We start from the raw sequence: 21,885 nt of genomic DNA on the forward strand, positions 1-21,885 counted from the left end.
TCCCCATGTTTCTTATCAGCTCCCTTATCAGCTCTTGTCCCCAGAGACTTCTCCAGACTGAACAACCACAGCTCTCTCAGCCTTTCCCCACAGGAGAGGTGTTCCTTCTCTCTGGCAATTTTGGTGGCCCTCTTCTGAATCCACTCTAGCAGGTCCATGTCCTTCCTGTGCTGTAGAAAAGTCATCTCATTTTTTCCCCTGCATATTGTGAGAGGCAGTTTCTGCTTTTCCACTGATTGTTCAGGAAGGTGTGAGTGCTTACAGGCAGACTGGATCACTTAGGTGTGACTAACTCAAATTTTCAAATAAATCACGAGGCTGGTTTATGAGTTATAGGGTCTGAATCCCACTCACTGGCTTTAGAAAGCAGAGATAGAAGCATTGTATAAGGTGTTAATTTCAGATTAACAGATCCAACAGCCAAGGCTTTAGATCCAAATCTGTCACCCTTAACCCCCTTTGCTTGCCCTAACTCTTGCCACTCAGCTGTGCCCATGCCACACACTGTGCTGCAGCCAAGGCTGATGAGCAGAGATCTGCTCCTGCAGAGGGTGATAGGATCTGTCTCATGTGGGCTTAAATGGATTAGAAAGCGATGACAAGATCAGCTCTGCTATCAGATCACAGGAAGGCAATCTCAGTGAAGGGTGTTCAACAAAAGGATGCAGGAACACATGTAAAAAGTGAGAATGTGGGAGCTGAGCATGCAGCAGCTCCTCCCAGAGGGGTGACAGGGGACAGGCAAGGGTGGCCCTGCTCCAGGACATGGCTGGGGTGCTGTCCCAGGCACTGGGGGTGTGAGCATGGAACCCACACGCTCTCCCCTCACACCAAGTGTGGCTCTCTAACCAAGTTTACAGATGGCTAAACTGCCACAAGAGACAGAGCTGAATAAAGAGCCAATTATAAAAATGGTTATCACTCCTAACAGAGCAGCAGAGCCATGGATTTTGAGCCCCAAGGGGACAATTAGAGCACTAGGACACGAATGCAAGCCACCAGAACTTCACCACTCAGTCCTGAATACAAACTTGTGTTTGGCTGCAGCCTATCTGCCAGAAAACCACCAAAACAAAGAGGACCCACAATGGTTTCTAATATTTTACACTGACAATATATGAAACTTGTGTTTGGCTGCAGCCTATCTGCCAGAAAACCACCAAAACAAAGAGGACCCACAACGGTTTCTAACATTTTACACTGACAATATATTGACCCAAACATATTGCTAACTTCTACAGGAAAGTTAAAAATTGGAGCAATTCAGAAGTCTTTGCTTTCTAGCTAGCATTAGGTCTGTAATATCAAGTGTGATGAGCAGCAGAAAACCAATTTTGTCTCAAAAGCTGTAGGAAATATCTGTGCTTTCATTTACTGATTCTCATGAGTCTCAAGTCCTCCATCTCCCCCACAAAGCCCCTCCCAAGGGTTAGCTGGGATATACCATTTACAGAGATGTCATAGGGCTCAGCCTCCTCGTAATATCCCTCTGGGGATTCAATCTTGGGGACTGCTGGTTGTTTTGTTTCGAGAATCTGCAGAACAAACACATAAAACAAACATGATTTAAGATAAAACCAGATCCACCAAAACAATGGACATCCTTTCCCCCTTTTTTTAGTACTCAATTCATCCCCGTGGATGAAATCTTTTATATGTGGTTCAGTTAGCTCAAATATAAATTGAAATTACTGTATAATTGCATCATAAATGTTATTTTCTTTCATGTTGCTTGGGAAGATCAACTCATAGCAGCAATTGCAACCATCAGCCTTACCCTGAACTGAGATTTCTGCCTGCTGCACTGACCCCCCTAAGCTGCCCATGGTACCTGGGGATGGTGCTCTGTGCTATGGGTATATAAGATATGGGTTATCTTATCAGGGAACCAGAAGGGAGGACAATTGGTGCAACCCTGGCTTTACACTGAAAACAACCTGAGCAGTCTCTGATTGTGTCTCCAAGTCCCTGACTGATAGAAACTAACAACAAAAACTCTCTGCCTTAGGAACTATATTGGGAATCTTTAATTGTGCTCTTAACAAAAAATGAAGGAAATGGATAAACAACACCAATGGAAAATGAGCCTTTGAAAAGAGTCCAAGTGCTGGAAAATCCCTGTGGCGCCTGCCAAACCCCTCCCTAAGCACAAGCAAGGGCTGGCAGGAAAAACATGCCTTGATCCTTTAGAAATATCAGTACATGAGGGAGAAAATGTGAAGAAACAAACTTTTTACTTTTCAGGTGATTCACAGAGATGTTGGTCATGAGAGAGCAGAGCAGCAGCATGAACAGATCAGAGCACAGAGCTTGTGTTCTTCCCAAATACCTGGCATCCCATCTCCCACCCTGACCTGACAGCAGCATTTCCCTGCTCCCCAATGAGGTTTAAGCACCCTTAGCCATCTGACAACAGGATGCTCTGTCCTGTCAGGCTTCAGCTGCCCTGGCTGAAGCTGTGCAAACCCTGCTAGGATGCCCAGGGTTAAACCCCACTCCCCAGGAGGAGGGGCAGGTCTCTTTGCAGAGACAGCAGTGTTGAAGGTCACAAATCATGAAAATAATGAATTCTGCCCACAATTGCCCCCTGGGGAAGAGGGACCAGCTGTGCACCAGCATGGCAGGACCAGCCCATCTGCAGGTCATGCCAGCACCATCAAATGCAGGTGCAAAGCTGCCCATCCTGCCCTGGATGTTTCCACCAGCAGCATCTGGTGCTGAGAAGCAGAAAGGAGGCTCTGAAGGGAGAGATTTTCTGGCCAACAGCTGCCCACAAAGGGAAGCTGTTGGGCTCTGGGAGTGAGGAACCCGGGCCACACCAAAGCCACACGTCTGCTCCCACTTGGACGAGCTGCCTGTGGCTCTGCCAACCTCCCAAACTTCCCCAGTGTTAAAATTCCTCATGTGGGTCTGCCAGATGCTGTGAGCAGCCTGAACTTTCCTTCCAGAGGCACGTAGAACACTGCTGGAAAACACTTGCCCTCCAAACACTTAAAAGGTTTAGAAACTTCTTGTCCTAATGTGTTGCATTAAAGGAACAAAAACAAACCCAGGCACTCCATGGCTTTACCTAATCCCTTCCCTGGCTAGGAAATGTGTCTGTAATTGCCATCTGTGGTGGCCTCCTGTGCAGCCAGCTCCCTTTGTGCTGTGACCATAAAGAAATTGCCTACACAAAGAAATGCTGTGGGTTTTTTCAACACCATCCCACAACTGCCAGGGAAGGGGCTGCTCTGTTTGGTGTCCTACAGACAATGAGGTTTCCTCAGGGTGCACCTTGGTTGACCAGAAGGTATTTGCTTTGTCTCCTCTTTCCCTAGGTGTGTGGTTTACTCTCTAACTTCAGTCACAGGCTATAAATGTAATTATTTACCCACGCTGGCCCTTGCAGAACATTTGCCTGTTGCATTATGGCCCAATGAGCATGCAAATATCACCACCCTGGCTGTTTGCATCCCTACCACAGGACCTTCCCCTGGGGATGGATGCCTGCAGGAACAGGCAGAGCTACAGCACAGGAGAAGTCACCAAGGCCTGCAGAACTCATTGTTTAAAGATTGTTTTGGGACAAATCCAAAGGAATTTGTGGGATCCAGGTGGGCCATCCCTGTTGGGTTGCCCAGTGGCTGCCAGGGACAATTGGTTGTGCAGAGCTTTATCACCATATTTCTTCCATGCCTCAAAAGGCAAGTGTAGAGCAACACCACAGGATGCCTGAGTGCCACCAAACCACAGAAAAATCTGCAGAGCAAAAACAGATCAAATCTGAATTCCTCTCCTAACCTCTCAGTTTCTGTGCAAGGAGTTGTGTTCACCCTCCACTGCCCAGCTGGCCGTGGCTCCTGCCTGCCCTGGGAGCTGCAAATCCAAGGGAAGATCCATTTCCCCCTAACAGCAATTTCCACTCATTAAAGCTCTCCCCAGCCCTATTCCCTGAAGGACACTCAGATATCTTTGCTGCCAAAGCTCACTGACACACAGATGCTCACATGAGGAGGTACCTGGCTGCTGCATCCAAGGGAGGTTAATTCCAGTGGTAAGCAGCTGGGAGAAGGAAATTCCCAGCACAGGTCTGGGAGAGGACAGGTGCCCTTCTCAGCTGAAATCTGAGACTATTTCTTTTTAAATTCCCTTATTTTTGGGGGGAATTTTTTAATCCCTGATTTAACTTCCTGATTGCCCAGTCAGAAAGCTGGGCTGCACCAAGCTCAAGAGAAATGCCTTGGGGACACCTGGCTGCTGCTTCCCCACTGGTGCCCTCATTCCACCTCCTGCCCACCATGAAATACAGAGCTAAACAGAGGTTCCTGCTCTGGCCACTGCTCCCAGACCCTCCAGCTCCAGCCATCTGCATGGGCAGAGCCCTCTGGGGCTGGAGCAGCTCCCAGGGCAATCACACTGCATCCCAGGGTTTGTCAGCTGCACCCCATCCTAGCCCTTGTTGTTCCAGCTCCTCCAGCTAACTCCAGCTGAGCCACACAGATCCCTGGGCCAAAGTCCCGGTGCCTCACCCTGCATCCTCCTTCCTGGGAAAAGAACAGATCCTCCTTTGTGGCTGATGGAGGCACCACCCCATCCTCCTCCTCCATGCCTCCTCCTCCTCCTCCTCCTCCCCATGCCTGCTCCCTGCCCTCCTTCCCCTTCACATCCTGAAATCCCAGCTCACAGCAATTCCCACATTGCACCAACTGCTGAACAGCAACATCAGGGGCTGGAGCATGACCTGAGCCTGGGACAGCTGGGCTGGCTCCTGGCACAGAGACAATGGGGTTTAACTGACAATGGGATTTAGCTGCCCTACAGAAAAACCCACAGAGCCAGCAGCTCCTCCTCACAGACCTGTGGACTGCACACCCACAACAGCCCCAGCACCCAGTGCAGACAGCACCAGGTGTTGCCAAACCTCTGGCAATGCCCAAGCTGAGAAAGGCTCTGGCAGCACGGGATGTCCTGGTACTGTCCAGGGATCTTCCTGCAGCTGAGGGGTTCCTGGCTTTTCTAAGATCATGTCAGCAGCCCAGGCACAGCTGACTTACAACCCAGGAGAGATTTCCAAAGCAGCAGCTGAGAGTCATCACCACCTCTGTTTCTCTGAAAACCTCTCTTCTCCTTCCTCGAGCCCATGCAATGGGTGTGGGTCTCCCTGGCAGGGAGCACAGCCCAGTTTGCACTCAAGGGGAGCTCCCAGAGCCGCCTGCTCCACCTGTGCACAAGATTTGGGTACCAGAGGGGTTCCTGGATGTCCAGCCAGCCCAGGAGCTGCACCAACCACACACTGACCCACAGTTTTTGTAAAGATGAAACATGCAGCTGGAAATGCCTCGCTCAATATTTTGTAATTATTTTAAAAATAAAACTCGCCAGGATTCTTTGCCTCATCATCATACACAGGCAGTGGTGTTTCCACCCAGCCTGTGTTGCACAGGACCTGACAACAGTAAAGTCTCAAGGGGCTCAGAGCCCCCCCAGGGGGAGGCACGGAAAACCAAAGGGTGTGAGGGATTTACCTTTGGAGGGGGGAGCTCTGGCAGGCTCTTCTGAGGAGGTGACAGATGCAGTCCTGAGTCTCCATTGGTCAGGGAGTTCTTCTGATCCAGCACTGCAAGGCAGAAGCAATGACACAGATTGCATGTAGCCTCTCCCAGCAGAGCACCTGCTGCCCTGGGCTGTGCTGGAGCAGCAGGATGCTATTCCAGTGGGAGCACAGTGACAATGACAGGCAGGGCTGCAGGGCAACCACAGCATTTCAGGCCATGGCCAGGAACATGGCACTGGCAGACCCAGCTGACCTCTGGTTTTAGGGCATCTTTTTCCTTCTGGAGGGAAAACTGTGAAGGCCAGACCCACTGCTGAGACTTTAAAGGGTCTGGAGAAGCAGCATGGGCAGACAGCACACAGTGTCTGGAAACCCATGGCAGTTCAGTCCTTGCCAGCTCTGAACCCTGCTGCTGTGAGCAGACAGGTCAGTGATGTGCTCCTCTGCTACCTTTCCCAAAAATGGGTCCATCACCTCCCTGCTCCCAGGGCAAGCTGCAAATGTGGCTGCCCAGCTAAGAGCACTGTGGCTTATGTGATCACTGCTCAAGGGAGGGCTGCTCTTGAAGCAGCCCAGGCCAAACACGTGGCATGTTGCAGCAGAACTGCTCCAGGTGATCCCTGTCTGCCTCTGGAAAGTCACATTTTCCAAGCAGCTGGATGCAGAGTGATTTACTATCTGGAGGGGACACTGAAGGCTCAGAAAACTTGTGTTCAGTCTCCTTCTCCTACCACAGAGCTCCTGGGTGGCCTTAGTGAGTGCCCAGATCCCATGACCTCTGAGATAGTGCAGTGATGGATGTACCCCCTCCTTCTCCAGCCACACAGGCCAGCATCACAAATCACACACTGTTCCCCTACTGGGGTGGGAGGGCAGGAATATTTTTCCCTAGACAAGCACTGACATTTTGCAGGTGTCCTCTGATAAAGATGCCTCTCTAAAAGCTGCAGCTTGAAGAGGACTTAGAAGAAGGAAAGAAAAAAAAAAGCCATCCAAAATCCTGCTGAAATTCACATCTGTATTAGCTGTTACTTATCTGTGCTCTCTGTTACTTGTAAAAGTGAATGTCACTTGGCATTTGGGAGAAGAGGATCCCTGTGGCCACACCAGGAGCCCTTCACACCAGTCCCATACTCCTGCCCCTGTGTGCTGACTTCCAGGAGGAGATGGCATTTGGCTCACTGAAGAGCCATGTGCACTTGGGTAGAGATTTGCTGCATCTCTCAGGTAAATGAGATCCATAAATGATGGTGCCTTCATCACCCAGTGCAGGGAACTCAATTACTGGGCCACAGGAAGGCATCTCAAAAGCTGTGTCTGTTCTGCTTAAATCCTAACCACTGGAATTGCAAGTAGATATGAGGAGCAGAGAAATACATTTTTGTGCAGAAATTGTCTATTTTAAAGTTTGGAGGGGTGATTTTTGGAGGTGATGGGCTTTGGAAAGCATTTCACCCTGTGCTGCTGGAGCTCTGCAGAGCACAAGATATCCCGTCAGCTCAGGCTCAGAAGTCCGTCCCCAGTCCCATTATAGACATGGAATTGCAGTAGATAACAGGGACAAAGGGAGTTGTGTCATCACTGGAAGATCAATATCACACCAGTGGGCACTTGGGCCCCCTCCACCCACTCAACCTGAACCTGCAGGCACCTCTCCATCGAGGCACAGAGGCAGGACCAGGGCTCTGCACCCAGCTGCAGAGACCCCACACCTGTGTCTCACTGACTCCAGCATTCCAAATAACTCAGCAGTTTTACTTGGAATAGGAAGTTGTTGAAAACAGAAAGAGAGAAGTGCCAGGTCCCACAGGGAGTGACTGAGTGGGCAGGGTCATGGCCTTGATAGGGAAAAGTCTGAAACAAAAGAACCACCTCTAAAAATAAATTGTCTGAAATTTCCCCTGTGCTTGAGCATGGTGGATCAGTGCAAGCTTTGCTTTACCCACCCAAATAAGAACTTATATAAAGAGATGTTTCTGTGGCTGCTCAGCTGCTGGGAGGCTGTGTGATCCCATTATAGAGCATTACAGCATCACCCTGTCTGGAGGTCACACTGGGGCTGCACGTGTCAGCTGGGAGGACACCCTGTCTTCAGAGGCATTTGAAGTTAGCCCAAGTTTGGCTGCAGGTAGTTTAAAGAACAAATCAAACCAAATAAACAAAAAAAAAAAAAACAAAAAAAACCCAAACCCACCACAAAGAAATAAAACCAAAACAAACAATGGTGGAAGTGAGACAACCCCAACTATTGCAAGACCAGCACATCAGCAGCAGGCTGCTCTGATGAGTCCCTGTCTCATCCTTCTGCATTGGAAACTCTGGGGCAGGATCAGCCCCTGACTAGGTGTGCATTTAAAAATGTGTGTCACTAATTCTCCCCCTCCATGCAATTATCAGTAGCCCCTTTCACGGTGAACTTCAAAGAGGAAGAACATTTTTACACAATTATGTTCTTTGCCGTGTTACAAATCCAAAACCTGGAAAAACTAAATTGGAAATGAGTATTTCAGCTAAGTTTGATTCCTCAGCCTTTACCCTGCAGAGCACCCACACCCCTGGGAGATGAAGGAGCTCTGCCCCTGCACATGGTGAGGGCTGAGCCCAAACTCACCTCACAAGGCTGTGACAGCACAGACCCTCTGGGCCAGGGCAGAGCAGCACAGCAAACCAGAAATACACTTTCAAGGCCTCAAAGATGCAAAAAGTGACTTGCTTTGTGGCCAAAGAAAGCATGAAGGCTTCCTTGAATATTTCAGGCACTGGAGCTTCAAGCCTTAGAAGGCAACATTTTTATCCCAAAATAAAGACCTCCAAAGTGCTACTTCCAGGAATAACCTCACAGTGTTGGCAAGGACCACTATTTCCAAGGGAATGTTATGAAAATGGCCCTTCCACAACCAGCAGCTGCTTCAGCCCTCAGAGCTGCCAGAGCAAGGCTGTAACCTTGTGTGCCTTCATCATCCCCTGAGACACAGTGAAACCATTAATCTTCAGCTCCCTACCTTTGTCTTGTTTCTCTTGGTCACCCTGCTGTTTATGGACTGTCACTTTGTTCATATAAATATACTCCTCATCACCACCTGCAAAACAAAGGGGAAAGTGAACTCTTTACCCACATGCTGCTTTCACACTGCTAAGTTTTTCCACAAAGGCAGATGTAAAAAGTGTCTCTGCTGAGCACATTTGGTTGAGGCAACCTGCAGGAAAAACCCTAAGCAATAATAAAAAGCAGAAAAATTAAGTGCTTTATGGTCAGGAAATTCCGTTAAGTTAAAATTTCTACTTAAACATTAACTTGGCCAAACAGTACATCCTGTGTATCTTACAAAGTGGATTAAATAAACTTAAGGTTTAATAAAGAAAACAGAAAGGATCAGGAATCTTGGGAATCCTTTGCTTGTAAAGCTGGACACATAACTATAGTAATTTTACATAAACAATTAGAGGTCACTGCAAAAATAAACTCAGTTTCATTTTCTCCTTCTAATTTTCATGTCTCCCATTCCCACCAGCTGCCAGGAAAATGTTTGCTTCAGGCCCCATAGCAATTCCCATGACAGCCCAGCATCCCGTCCTTGGTTTTCCTCATCTGTACCAGTGGACTTGGTGTAGACTTTCAGAAGGTCAGAGAGAAAGCTCTTCTTCACCACAGCAGTGCTGCTCAAGTTCTCCTTGTCCAGTATCCTCAGAAAATCTTCAAGTTCTGTGAGCAGCTGCTCGAGAGCTACAACAGAAACAGAGACAACTGTTGACAAAGCAGCTGGCTGGTGTGTGTCAAAAGAGGACATATGTTAATTCCATGATTTCCAAAATCCTTTGCTTTTTCTGCCCAGGAATAGTTCATATTTAATTTTCCAGCTTGAATTCTGCCTCTAGCTTTGGAAAGAAGGTGTGTCTCAAACCGAAAAATCTCCAGCTTCCCTTAGTCTGTTCACACATCAGTGAAATCCCATATAAATACCTGTTCTCCTTCCATTTGGACTTCTTGCTCAAGCAAAGACAACCTGAAGAGATTTTGAGCATTGGGGCTGAGATTACACTAAAGCAGTTTGCAAGGTCTTCATACATGCACCTTGAGTCCTGGCAAATATTATTCAAACCTCATTTGGCTTGGGACCTACCAAAAATCCTGGTTTTTGCTTCTTCTTTGTAAGCCTCCTCCTTATCTGGGGGAGATGGGGCCCTGGCAGTCTGGTGTAGCAGGAGGTGTCCTTGCCCATGGCAAGGAAGCTGGAACTAGATGATCTCTAAGGCACCCTCCAGCACAAACCACTCAACAATTTTATGTTTCATTCCACCATTATTTCTCTGTCTGCATTAATTTGAAAATTTTTATGTGGGTATCCCAAGAAGAAAAGGAAAAAAAAATCCCCACCTCCTCACATCCATAAATCACAGCCCAGTAACTTCTCCAGCCACATTTCTTGGGCAGTGACCACAGACCCACTGTATCATGTGAAACTGAAGCCACAAGACTCAGCAGCACCTCTCAGAACCTCAGGAGGCCCTGCTGCACCCAAGACACCCCTGCACACCCAGAGCCAGCAGTGGGACAGGCACTGCCCAGCTGAGCCAGCCTGATGGGTTTGTTTTCCTCCTGAGGAGGTGCAGCACAGCCCTGCCACCAACAAATCACTGCCCTGACAGGGCTCACGCTGCAGCAACAGACTCTTAATTGCTTGCTTTTGTTCACACCAGAGTTCATCGTGGGCTAATTAGCAGCAGGGGCAGGAGGAGGAAATAACAGAGCATTATTATGTGGAGGGAGGGACAGCGTGTGGGAAAAACATCCCAAACCCAGCTGGGACTGCTCCTCCCCTCTGGAGGCTGCCCTGCTGCCCCCCTCCATGGCTCCCTGGGGCTGAGGGGCTGCAGGGATGGGCAGTGAAGCTTGGCTGGGCCACCACCACCCTGCAATGACCCCTGAGCACTCCACAGGGAGCTGAGGGGTAATTAATGCTCCCTTCCCTGTACTCACAGCATCCCCACACTGCTGATCCCATGGAACCCCTGTGAGTCACAGCTCACTCCACAGAAAAGTGTTAACACTTTGGATTCATAACACAAAGCATCTGAGCAGCTCTAGTTAAAGAGCTACCACATTTAAGGTCACTTTTTTAAACGCAGGAGAAAGCCATCACCTTCCTACTCACCCATCTTTAGCCACCAGGCAACCTTCCTGGGGTAAATGCACGTCAGAAGATTGATAAATAAATTACACTGTAAAGGTTTATGCTGCTGGCCATTAATTGAAAAAACTTGCTACTGCTCTCAAACTGAATTAATCTTCACCAGGCTGACTGTAAAACAGCCAAATGACTCCAGATCAGTCAATAACAGCTCCAGAGGAACCAACCAACTTGTAGTTATTCACACTTCATTCTATACCCTCTACACCAAATCAATTCTCTTCTGGTCTGATTTAGGAGCAGCAGGGAATGGAAAACACCTACATCATGTTGTGTTAACTCAAAGGTCTTTGCTAGCTTCTGTTTTGCCCACAGAAAACAAGAATCACCTCAAGAAACAGAAGCTTTTATTTTTCCCCATAAGCTGTGAGGAAGCAGGTAGCATTTGCTGATAACACTGCTGGATTTCAATAAGCAATGAATGGTGTCAAACCTACTCACAACTGGCCTCTCTAAAGCTTCAGGGACCCTGTTTCTTCCAAGTTTAAGGAAGCTCCCCATGGTAAATCACAGCCTTGCTAAACTCATCTGCTTCAGTGGCCCACTTCAGAAAATTCAAACTGAGGTCAGGTCCTGCTGGTCAGGCCAGCTGCACAGGACATTGATGTGTGACATTGATGGTACCAGAAACAACAGCACCAGGGACACCTAACCACAATCTGAAGCTTCAGAAGCAGCTGCCCATGTGGCTGTCACAACACTGGGTTTGCAGGGAAGGGGGCACAATTCCCATTCCCTCCTCCACCCCCAGACTGCAGAAAATGAGTTTATTCTTCTCCCAGGCATCCACAGCTAGCACACACACAGGGCTGAGCCCTGATGAATAGCAGAGCCCATACAGTAGGTTACATTTTCCAGCCCACCAAAGCTGAACTCAGGCTTCCAGTGACTCAAAGCAGCTCATTTAGGATGTGATCCTGGGCCACAGAGGTCAGTGGAAAGACTCTGTCAGACCTCAATGGATTCAGAATTCAGGGACTCAAGAGAGCTTAATTTTGTTCTTCTTCTGCAACAAGCAGTCTATAAGCCATCTGCTTCTATGCAAGTATCTCCCTGGCCTCAGCTGGATATTCCAAATCCAAACCTGATACCTGCAAAAAAAAATCTTCCACTGACATTCATTCTCTCCTACCAGAGGGAGAACAAGCTAATATTTATCAGAAACTGATGAGTGTGAGAAGTAAAATGAATTAATGCTAATAGAGTCTGTAAGATCCTCTGTGCAAGCCACTATCACAGCAGGTCCCAGCAGTAGAAACAATTGAGAGTCCCTGTACATTAAAGCATCTCAGGATTCTGAGTGCTGGAAGTCACTGCTTGATCTCAGCTGAAGCCCAATCATGCTGTGCTGGTGATGTATGGATGTACCACACTCATGGCAAAACCAGGCTGGTGGTTTTTCAAAGCAGCCTGAAACAAATGGTTCTCCCTCCAAGCTGCATGGTTTTGCTCTGCTTCTCCTAGCAGTTTAGAAATGACAGCACATAAAGAGATGATTCCTGCTCTGCGGGGCAATAGTTACAGGTCCTAGGACATATTTGCAAAATGGTATGGCTGTGAGCAGCAGGATGAGAGATCAGAAGCAGACAGAAGCCTGTCATAAGGCAGAGAAATTCTCAGATGCTTTTCTGAAACTTTTTTCTGCTGCTATATTGCTCTTCTCAACTTTGATAGCACTTATTTGTGACTTAAGTAATATTTCTGGCACCACCTCAAACAAAGAGCTTCACAGATCTTACAAAAAGTCAGCCCCCTTCACAGAAAACAGGGATTACCTCTAAGGTTTAGACTGTCAGAAAAATTACAAGGTTTGGCTAAGGTCACTGTGAATACCTGCACTGAATCCAGTCCCCTCAAGCACCAGGATATGCCCTGATCCAGTTCCCTAAAAGCGTGGCCACAGACCTGGGGTCCCATCAGAAATCACAGCTCAGCTCTTGCCATGTTCTTCTCCATGGCAAAAAGACATCAGCAACTGGATAAAACCCACAGGAATTTCTCATCACATGAGGGAGAGTGGCACAGAAGCATCACAGTCCATGGGAAACTTGAGTGATTTGCATTTGCAGTGAGTGGATGATCATCACTGAAAGGATGGTACTTTGATATACATAGAAATATCACATCTTATACATAGAAATATCACATCTTTACTGATGTAATAAGGACTTTCAGGGTGGGGGTTACAGGCAGAAATACCAGCTCCTCCTTATTGCATGCACTTAACTGGATGATGAGATATGTTCTCCCTTCTTTTACTCCAAGACAATGGAACCCATTTTACAGAAGCTCCTGGGCTGCCCCTGAGCAGCACAGGCTCTCTCAGTTTGCAGGCTGCAACTCTGGTCTGAGCAATAAGCAAAGAGATGCTTTGAACACTGATCTGTTCCAGCAGCAATTCAGTGGCAGCAGGACAGCACTGAAAAGGGCTTCTTTTGGCAGGAGCCTGTGCCTTTCTTTGCAGACTGAGAGTCTCTTGCATTGCAGCAGTGTCTATCCCAGCTCATGGAATCCAGAGCCAAAAATGAAACAGCTTGCAAAGCCCTCATTGAGGAAGCACATTCCTTGTAGAAGAGCTGCCAATTTTGCCTGACACCAAGGTCACTGAAAGGTAAATGACCATTAAACTAGATTATTAAAGCCATTCCTACCAATAACCACTGATCTCTGTCATGGTGCTACAATAACAACCTATGTCTACATCTAATTACTTCATGTCTTGGCCTTATGAGGAAATGGGAAGAGAGGCTCTGAATGAACTTTCATTCAAGTGTTTCAGTAACCACTGGATTGTATTAGACCTTTTAATCTAAATTAAATTACTTATTTTATCAAGGTAGAGGGGCCCCAGCGGCCGGACAAAGAATGTAATGAGATATATCCTAAAGGACAAACTCTTTCCTCTGCTGAGATGAGAGGTGAAAGATAAGGAGGATAATTTGATAACAGGAAACTGAGGCATTGGGAGATTAAGTGATTGGTCCAAGGATATGGGCATACTCTTCAGCAGATCAGGAATACAAACTAACTTTCCCACATCCCAGCCTGGGGATTGTGTTTCCAACCCCCCAAAGTGCTGAGAGATATTCCACCCTCCTGCCCAAAGCAGAGTCTGGGTTTGGTACTTTTGGCTTCACCCTTCCCTCCTAGCGGCTGGGCTAAGCCGCTGACAAACTCCATCCAGGCACCAAGTAAATACCTGCAGCCTGTGCTGTGCCAAAATTCAAAAATCTTGGAAACTCCAGAACTGGTAACAGCACTGTGAGCCATGAAAAAGCCAGCCCCAGGAGCAGAGGAGTGCCTGAGGTACCTGCCCACACCCAGCCTCCCTCCACCTTGCACTACATCCCATGGCAGCCTCTCAGCTCCCATTTCCCACTGCCCAGCCCTGCCTGGCAGCACTGGGATTCCCCAGGGGCTGCTCTGGCAGACAGCAGCTCCTTTCCAGCTCTGCTCTCTTTTTTCCTTGGCTGCACAAGATGAATAGGGCAGCTGAGGAGCGTGCAGAGAGGACAGGCAGGCACAGAGGCAGCATTCAGCCTGCTGAATAGCAAGTGCTGTCAGAGGAGCACCCAGCCCAGGCCTCCCTGGCTAATTTGGAGTTTTACAGTAACAGTTGGGCTTTGCAAGAGGGAAAAGTCACCCACGGTTACAGCTAGAGAAGGCCATTCTCCCCAGCTGTGAGGAAAGGCAGATGTGTGGATGGTGACAGCTGTAACAGCTGGATGACCCCTACACTGGGCCACCTTCCAGAGGAGCAGAGCAGATCCCTCCTCAGACAAACCAGCCCTCCTCACCCTGCTGGCTGCAGTGAAGAAAAGGGAGCAGCAATGCTTCGGCTCCTCTGCAGTGGATGCAGCTCCTGTGCCCTGCTCCAGGTGCTGCTGCCTTTGGCAATGCAGGGCAGGGAAGGACAGCTGGCACATGGTTCATCCAAATCCCTGTGCAATCCCTGAGAGCTGCTCCTCTGGAAAGCATCCCCATTCCATTAAAACCTCACCAGCATTCACCCAGGGTGAGGAGGAGAATAAACCAGGTCAGTGCAGACCAAGGCACTCAGACTGAGTGAGACCAGGTTTACCACCTTGGTTTTGACCATCAGAAAAAATTTTCTTCTCACACTTGCACCTGTAATGACTGGCTAGCCTTCCATCTTCTTGCTTTTCATGGGAAGAGAATAAAAAGTCGAGCTCACTGTTGTCCAGTTTAAAAGGTTTCTTTTACCCACAGAAAAATAATTATGGATATACAAATAATTGTAGAAGAAAAGAAATCTCCCCACAGCAAAATGAGAAGTGCTGTGTTTTTTGAAGGAAAACCCACAAAAACCCCCTCTAAGCTTCTGGCAGACAATGAACTTTCTCATTGGAGACTCACTGCTTGATTAAACAAAACAAAAGGCGAAATTCATAATCCTGAGACAAGCTAAAATCCCTCAAAATAAGAAAACTGTAAAACTGGAGAACTCCTCTCAGAGTATTCCTAATAAGCCAGACAAGTGTCAGACAGCTATGACCACTGTCACAAAGCTGTCTGATTTTCAGACACAATGAGTGCTCACAGGGAAGAAAGAAAGAAAGAAACCCCACCCAGAGTGTTCTATTAATGCACCTAAAATCCAGCACTGCTTGGATTCACACTCTCCTTGGGAGCACTAGGCTGGTCTTTGTTGCAAAGCATGATTCATGGAAGGACAGAGGCAAACAATGTGTTTGGCTGGCTGTGGGCTGTGAACTGCACAGATGAACCCAAGCAGCTCTGCGTGGGCTGCTCTGGAAGTTTGAACAAGACTCGCATTGAGAAGGGGCAGCTCTAACCCAGGAACTCTGAACTTTAACAAAACGGCAGCAGAAAATGCACACAAAGCTTTTCTCAGTGAGCTGAGCAAACAACAGACTCCTCTTCCCTCCACTGGAAGGTGGGAAACAGCATCCAAGAAAAATTAAGGAAAAAAAAGAAAGAAGGAAGAGAGAAGCAAAACATGAAAATTGGAATGTCACACGGAGATTCTACTGAGCACTCCTGCATTTCAGTGCCATATTGTTCTTTTATATCATAGAAAAGTTTGGGTGGGAAAGGACCTTAAAGATCATCTGGTGTGCAATGGAGAGTGTATGTTTGGCACTTCACAGGCAACATAGTGCCTCTTTGCAAAGGGTCTCAGCCTTTCCATGACAGAGCAACTGGTGAGTCACTGGAGGTCCCCCACTGCCAAAGAAATTTGTTGGATGACATCCCAGAGAAGCTGGCACCCCTTCCTTTGGAGCAGACCCTGTTAGCACACTGCCCATCAGACTCACAGGGTCCCCAAAGCTGTGCCAGGCTACAAACTGCAGGTCTGTGCTCAGTGGTGCTCACAGCCTCAGCAGATGGGAACATAGCACAGAGTGCCATGGAAAACCATGCTGGGAGCTGGGGGGGATCAGGGGAGTGCCACATCCTCACTGTGCAGGGCACCAGGGCACACACAGGTTGTGTAGCACAGTAACTCCTGCTGGGACAGGACCCAGCTAGGACAGCAGAATGGAAGCAAGTAAAGAAACATCAGTGCAGTAGTCAGAGGGCAAGGAACGATCCATCCAAATTAAGATGTCAACTAAAAGGAGTTGGACCAAGTCAGGCAGCGCAGGACAGTAAAGACAACACTGTTTTAAGGTAAATTAAGGACAACACTGCTTTTAAGGTAAATACCTCAAGAGCAGGGTCCGGTGTGCTCCTTTCCCAGTGGGAATAAAAACAATCCCAATAATTTTTACAAAGCATAAATCACATCTGCTGCCAAGCCCCAGAGCTGAATCCTAGACAGAGACACCATTTCTGGGGAAGCTGCCTCCATTGATTCCCTTCTGTCCCCACGAGCTTTTCTGCTGCTTTTCCCCTTACTCCTTCAGTTCCCAGCTAAAACTGGTGGTTGGCTGGTGTGGGTTTCTCTGCCTTGTGAAGGGTTGCTCTCCTCTCCATCACTCTGTGGGGCTGACTTCACTGGAGGGGTTGGTGACCATCTGACCTGCACTCAAAGCTCATCTGCTGTTTCCTGGCTAACGCCATGCACAGCTGTGCCCAGGAAGGGGCTACCAAGAAATGGCTGATCAAATGGAAGAAAAATAAACAGGCAAACCACTCAACCAAATGCCATAAACACCCAGGGCTCCACTGCTGGAACCTTGGCAAGAAGGCATCCCACAGCTCAGCACAGCCTTGCTCTGCCCTGCCTTAGTGTAGCCTTTGCTCCAAGAATGGGGCCATGTGCTCCCTGGGCGTTGCTCACCTCAGCTCTTTGCCAAGGCTCCTGGAGCATGGTTTCAGTCAAAATGCTGTGGCAGGCTTTGCCTCATCCCTGTGCAGAGGAAAGCACATTTCCATCCCTTTGCACATGGCAGAGCAGCAGCAGGACAGAGGCACACAAGAGCCCCAATGCCCACAGCCACGGGACCTCTTTCCCATGGAGAAAGGAAGCCTGGCATACCTCATTCCCAAAGAAGAGAGGGACAAATGCAAGTTCCTGCAGAGATTAACTCTCACAAGGATGGTGAATGACAGCCCTGGAACAACACCCATGGTTTGTGCCACTTCCATACAAATAAAGGGTGAACTGCCAAATATGTTTTGAGATGGATTTCTCTCTCCCAGGCAAGACAAATTGAAGGAAGCTGCCAGATACACACTGGGTTGTGCTGTTTTTTTTTTAAGAGAGGACAAGCACACACACACACATGCACACACCCTCCCAAGGCTTCATATCAAAGCATTTTCCCACCATTCTCTGTTGATTTAATGGCATCATTTCTCCAATGAACAATAGGAACACAGCAGAAGGGGAAAGCAATTACGTTTGAGAAAGCAAAAGCAAGAGCTCTGGGGTCAGAGAGAAAGACAGACACACAGCCCTGGAATTCCCAGCCTTTCCTTGCCGTTTCCTCTCAGAAAAGGCTTTTTGAGCCACGCTGCTCACAAGAGCCAGGGCTGGGCCTCTGAAAAGCAGAATGATCACACCAGGCTATTGCACCACTGCAGGGGCAGAACGGGCTTTTTAAGCATCCTGCGTGTATCAGGATAGGCTGGCAGAGCCTACAGCAACATCATTATTGATTGCTAGATTTCTTTCTTAATAATCTTGCTCAATCCCTTGTCCAGCATGCAGTGCTTATCCATCCTCCTCAAGGTAATCTGGAAGCCCAAACTCCAAGAGGGAGGATCATGCAGCTGAGTCACTGAGCAGTGTTGATGGAGCAATGTGCAAAACTGAGATTTTTCCTCTGGAAATCTGGTGTTTTAATTATTAGCAGAGAAAAGTGCTAAGATCCCCAATCCTAATGCTCCCCCCAGAAAAAATCCCCCATCCCCTTGCAAAATTCCCCCATCTACAGGCATCACTAAGGACCAGAATTCACACTCCTCCCTAACAAGATTCAAAGCAAACCAGTGCTCATTACACTTCAGTTTAGGGTTAAGGAGCATAGAAGCTTTAGTAATTCTACAAAGAGGTCAGACTACAAACCCTCTCCTGCCATGAGTCACCACTGCTCAGGGAGCACCTCCCCACAGGAATCCACCATCTGCCACCAAGGGAGCCACAGCTGCCACCCAGCACTCCCCAGGTGTGAGGGCAGGCACACCTGCCAGGTGACCTGGGGACATTCCTCACTCTGGTATTCAGGAGATGCCACCTTCACTCCTCTCCCACACCTCCAAAATGACATTTCACTAAGTCAGGGTGGCAGAGCAGCCTCAAAGGAACAGGCAGCTCCCCTGTTTGCTGTGGATCACCAAGGCAGCTGGGCACCACATGAGATGTCACAAGACACATGTGCCCTGTTAGGAAACACCAGTCTTGTCCTGATGCTGCAGGGATGCCCAGAGAAAGAGAGGCTCTGCCCTGCTTCACACCCCAAACACCACTTTCATCACTCAACAGGTTTTCAAATGGGATTCAAATCTCTGGTGCCATTTTTTATCTGTGTTATTAATTCCTGTTGCCAAGAAACTCCCAAATACATTTTCTCCATGGAGCTTCTTTGTCCCAATACTCATAAAAACAAACATGAAAAACAAGTGTCACTCATGGAGAGGATGCTCAGAAGAGAACCTCTCCCAGGCCACCCAATTTATGCAATGGCTGCACACACATTAAATTTCCAACACATCCACGTGACAGAAATGTGTCCTACCAAAACACAGGTGGCATCACTTGGAGACCACAAGTGGCAAGAGGAGACACGTGAGCTCCCCCTTGTCTCCTGCAGCTCCAGGCCCCACTGGTGTGATCTGACTCATGGAGCACAGACCAGAGAAGCCACAGCTATGAACAACTGCAGTTCAGACCAAATGGAGGGTTCCTGGTTTGACTCATGGTGACAGCCCTGCTCCCCTGCCCATGGATGCTTTACTGCATGGGGGAACCTCTTATAAGGGAAGGTAGAGATAAGCACCCAAAATTCTGCCAAGAGCAAGCCTTGGTCAAACCTTGATTTGCCATCTGCACCCTGAGCTTGAGCTCATCTCCAGCAGCAGCAAGTCAGGCTCACAGAGATGCCCTGCAGGAAGAGGAGGCTCAGGACAAGACCACCCCATGGCACCTCTGCCACCCTCCCCAGCACAGCCTGGCAGGATCCCAAGGGTGCTGAGGCAGTGGAAAACCAGGACAATGACCTGCATTTCTTTTTTTTCCACGTGAGTTGGAAAACTTCTCCCTTCCTATCCTGACTATGAGGCATGGGAAATGAAAGACAGCTCTTAAACCAGCAAAACAACCATTTAGGGGATAAAAAAGATTTTCTTACTTTGTCTGCCTTGCACTTTGTTTACTTGAATGAGAGCCAGTTATCCAGACTGGGAACAATACTCTGAATTAAACCTCTGAAACCCATTACATAAATATGCCAAAAGTATCACTAATCCTATCACAGATTTAAAAGTTAGATCATTATTTTCATTTACCATCTCAGCAGAAAATTTGTGACAAGAAACTGCTGATGAACGAGTTCAAGTCTTTCCAGCAAATTCAGCTTCCTTGGAACTTTTCTAAATGCACTTTTGACTCTCTCATCCTCCTCTTACCATACTTTGGAGGTATCCCTGCAGCTATAAGCTAGCCATGCTGGCATCTCTCTTTTCTCAGCATTACATGCTAAAAAAGATTTTTGCCACCCCTGGAGCCCAGGGATCCTTTGTGGAGCAGTGGTTTGGGACTTGAGGGGCCAGAGAAAAAGAGGAGCAGAACATCTCAGATATGGCTCAGGAGAGATCCCAGGCTGCCACTGCCAACCTCTACTCAAACTTTTGTCTTTCCTTCCACCAATTCTGGGCTTAAACCCCAGCCCCAAAGCAAAGCCACAGAGTCTTTCAACCTTCTCAGGTTAAGAAAAACACAAGGATTGCTTCTGTTGCAATTTCCTTTGCTTTAGTGCTTTCTGCCCAGCATTTCTAGGAAAGAAACAGGCAAGTAAAGGAAAGACAAATTACTAGGGAAATACTCCCCATTTCTAGGACTAGGCATATTTTGTTGCAGAAGACAGTGAAAACAATAAAAAGTGTGGGCATTTGTAAGATAAAATGCCAATACAGTTGATTTAACTTGTTTGTTTCAGGAAAAGAGACAAAAACCAGAGGGGGCAGGAGGATCCCTGGGGCAGTTGTCCTCTCATCCTTACTTCCAAGGTGGTGGATCCTTAACTGAAGGGATTTGAATTCATCTTCTCTGGAGGCTTCTTCACCTGCTCCTGTTGCTCCAGAGGGTAAAAAGCACCAGCTCTCCCACCTCAAACAGCAATTGGGATTTCTACCATGTGTCTCTTTTGGTTCCCCTGAAAAGCTTCTACACATTGTGGGCCTTCATTGTTCACCTTTGGTTACATAGAAAACCAGACAATTCTTCCCAAAAAGAAGTTCTTCCCAAAAGAAGTTTCTTTCAGGCACTCACCCTAATTTCTCTCACACTGACAGCAGGAGGAGTTTGCTCACCCCACATCCACCTGTGTGACAAACTGCCCAAAGGGGAGAAGGGCTCGGCCTGGCAGCCAGGGGGAAAGTGCAGGAAACTGTTTCAGAGATGTAGAAAACAAACTGGACCTACAGAATCCTCTCAGCAGCAAAATAAAATAAATGAACAATACCTAATTTTCCCTACCCGTGATTATCCATCCTTATCCAGAGTTCTTTGGAGGCTGTGCTCCAGCACATCGCACCCACGTCCTTTGTGCACAGGTGCTGGGAACAGCACAGGGCTCAGGAGTTCTGCCTCTCTGCTACTGTAAGGAAATCCATCAAATTGCACACTCAGCTTGGGCAATGCTTGGTAACTTTGTCCTGCAAACCTGAAAAGGGCTCCTGTGCATTAAATATTCCAAAGATTTTGCAAAAGTCCACTTTCTTCATTTACCCTTTATCACAGGCAGCCCTTTAGGCCAAAGCACATCGCTCCAGCAATGGGGCTGATATCAGAGCCTTGGCAAAGATACACTCAGCACTCATTGATGCTCAGACTGGCTCCACCAATATGCATTTCCTCCCCTAACACATCTCTCTGCACCCAGACCTCTGCTTGCACCTCAGCCATCACATTTTGCAGCTTTCCTGCCCTGTGTGAGGTGCCTGCAGGAACTCGCTCTCCTGGCTGCCACAAGGCATTCTGCCTTCCTTACATGAGTCAGCAGGCAGCAACAGGAAAGCAGTTCTTTGTGCTTGGAAAAGAATTGAGTGATTTTGAAGCAGTGGAATGTTTTGGACTAGTTAGCTGACCGACAGCATGAGCGCCTCAGAAGAGGCTGCATTATGAGAAGCAAACTTCAAAAGGATAAGTGACAAGGCCAGAGTGTTTGTGGTGCCTGAGGAAGTAATTAGAATTTAAAAGGGACACAGATTGGACAAGTACACTAGGCTAAGAAAGATGAACTGCTGCCAAAAAAGTTTCTTTTGCTTTCCCAGCTCTCTCTAGCCCACATTAGAGATGCAGTTTCATGAATACCTCTGTCTCAAAACATTTTTACAGAAAACCCTTGCAGTTGCTGAAAACATGAGAAAGATGCCACCATCAAAAGCTAGATGCCTCCTGCTCCCATTTCTCTTCTCAGCTTATTAATGGCTGTCTTGCTTTCATCATTCCCAAAGAGGAGAGGGTTTCTGCAAACCCCTCAGAGATAAGACATTTCTTAGACAAGGGGT

The 21,885-nt window shown here is 47.8% G+C and overlaps 1 protein-coding gene across 4 annotated transcripts in view; it reads right to left on the reverse strand.

Annotated features, from left to right (window-relative positions):
* The window catches only part of AFAP1L2 (actin filament associated protein 1 like 2), a 64,569-nt gene that overhangs the window by 15,766 nt on the left and 26,918 nt on the right, over positions 1-21,885 (reverse strand). For all 4 annotated transcript variants that reach the window (XM_058028913.1, XM_058028912.1, XM_058028911.1 and 1 more), the window contains exons 2-5: positions 9,132-9,260; positions 8,539-8,616; positions 5,508-5,599; positions 1,445-1,535 (exon numbers count right to left, since the gene is read on the reverse strand). In XM_058028913.1, coding sequence (XP_057884896.1) covers positions 1,445-1,535; positions 5,508-5,599; positions 8,539-8,616; positions 9,132-9,260 — 390 coding nt within the window. The remainder of the gene's footprint in view (positions 1-1,444; positions 1,536-5,507; positions 5,600-8,538; positions 8,617-9,131; positions 9,261-21,885) is intronic.

The sequence above is a fragment of the Melospiza georgiana genome, chromosome 8 (genome assembly GCF_028018845.1).
Source record: "Melospiza georgiana isolate bMelGeo1 chromosome 8, bMelGeo1.pri, whole genome shotgun sequence".
Taxonomy (NCBI): domain Eukaryota; kingdom Metazoa; phylum Chordata; class Aves; order Passeriformes; family Passerellidae; genus Melospiza; species Melospiza georgiana.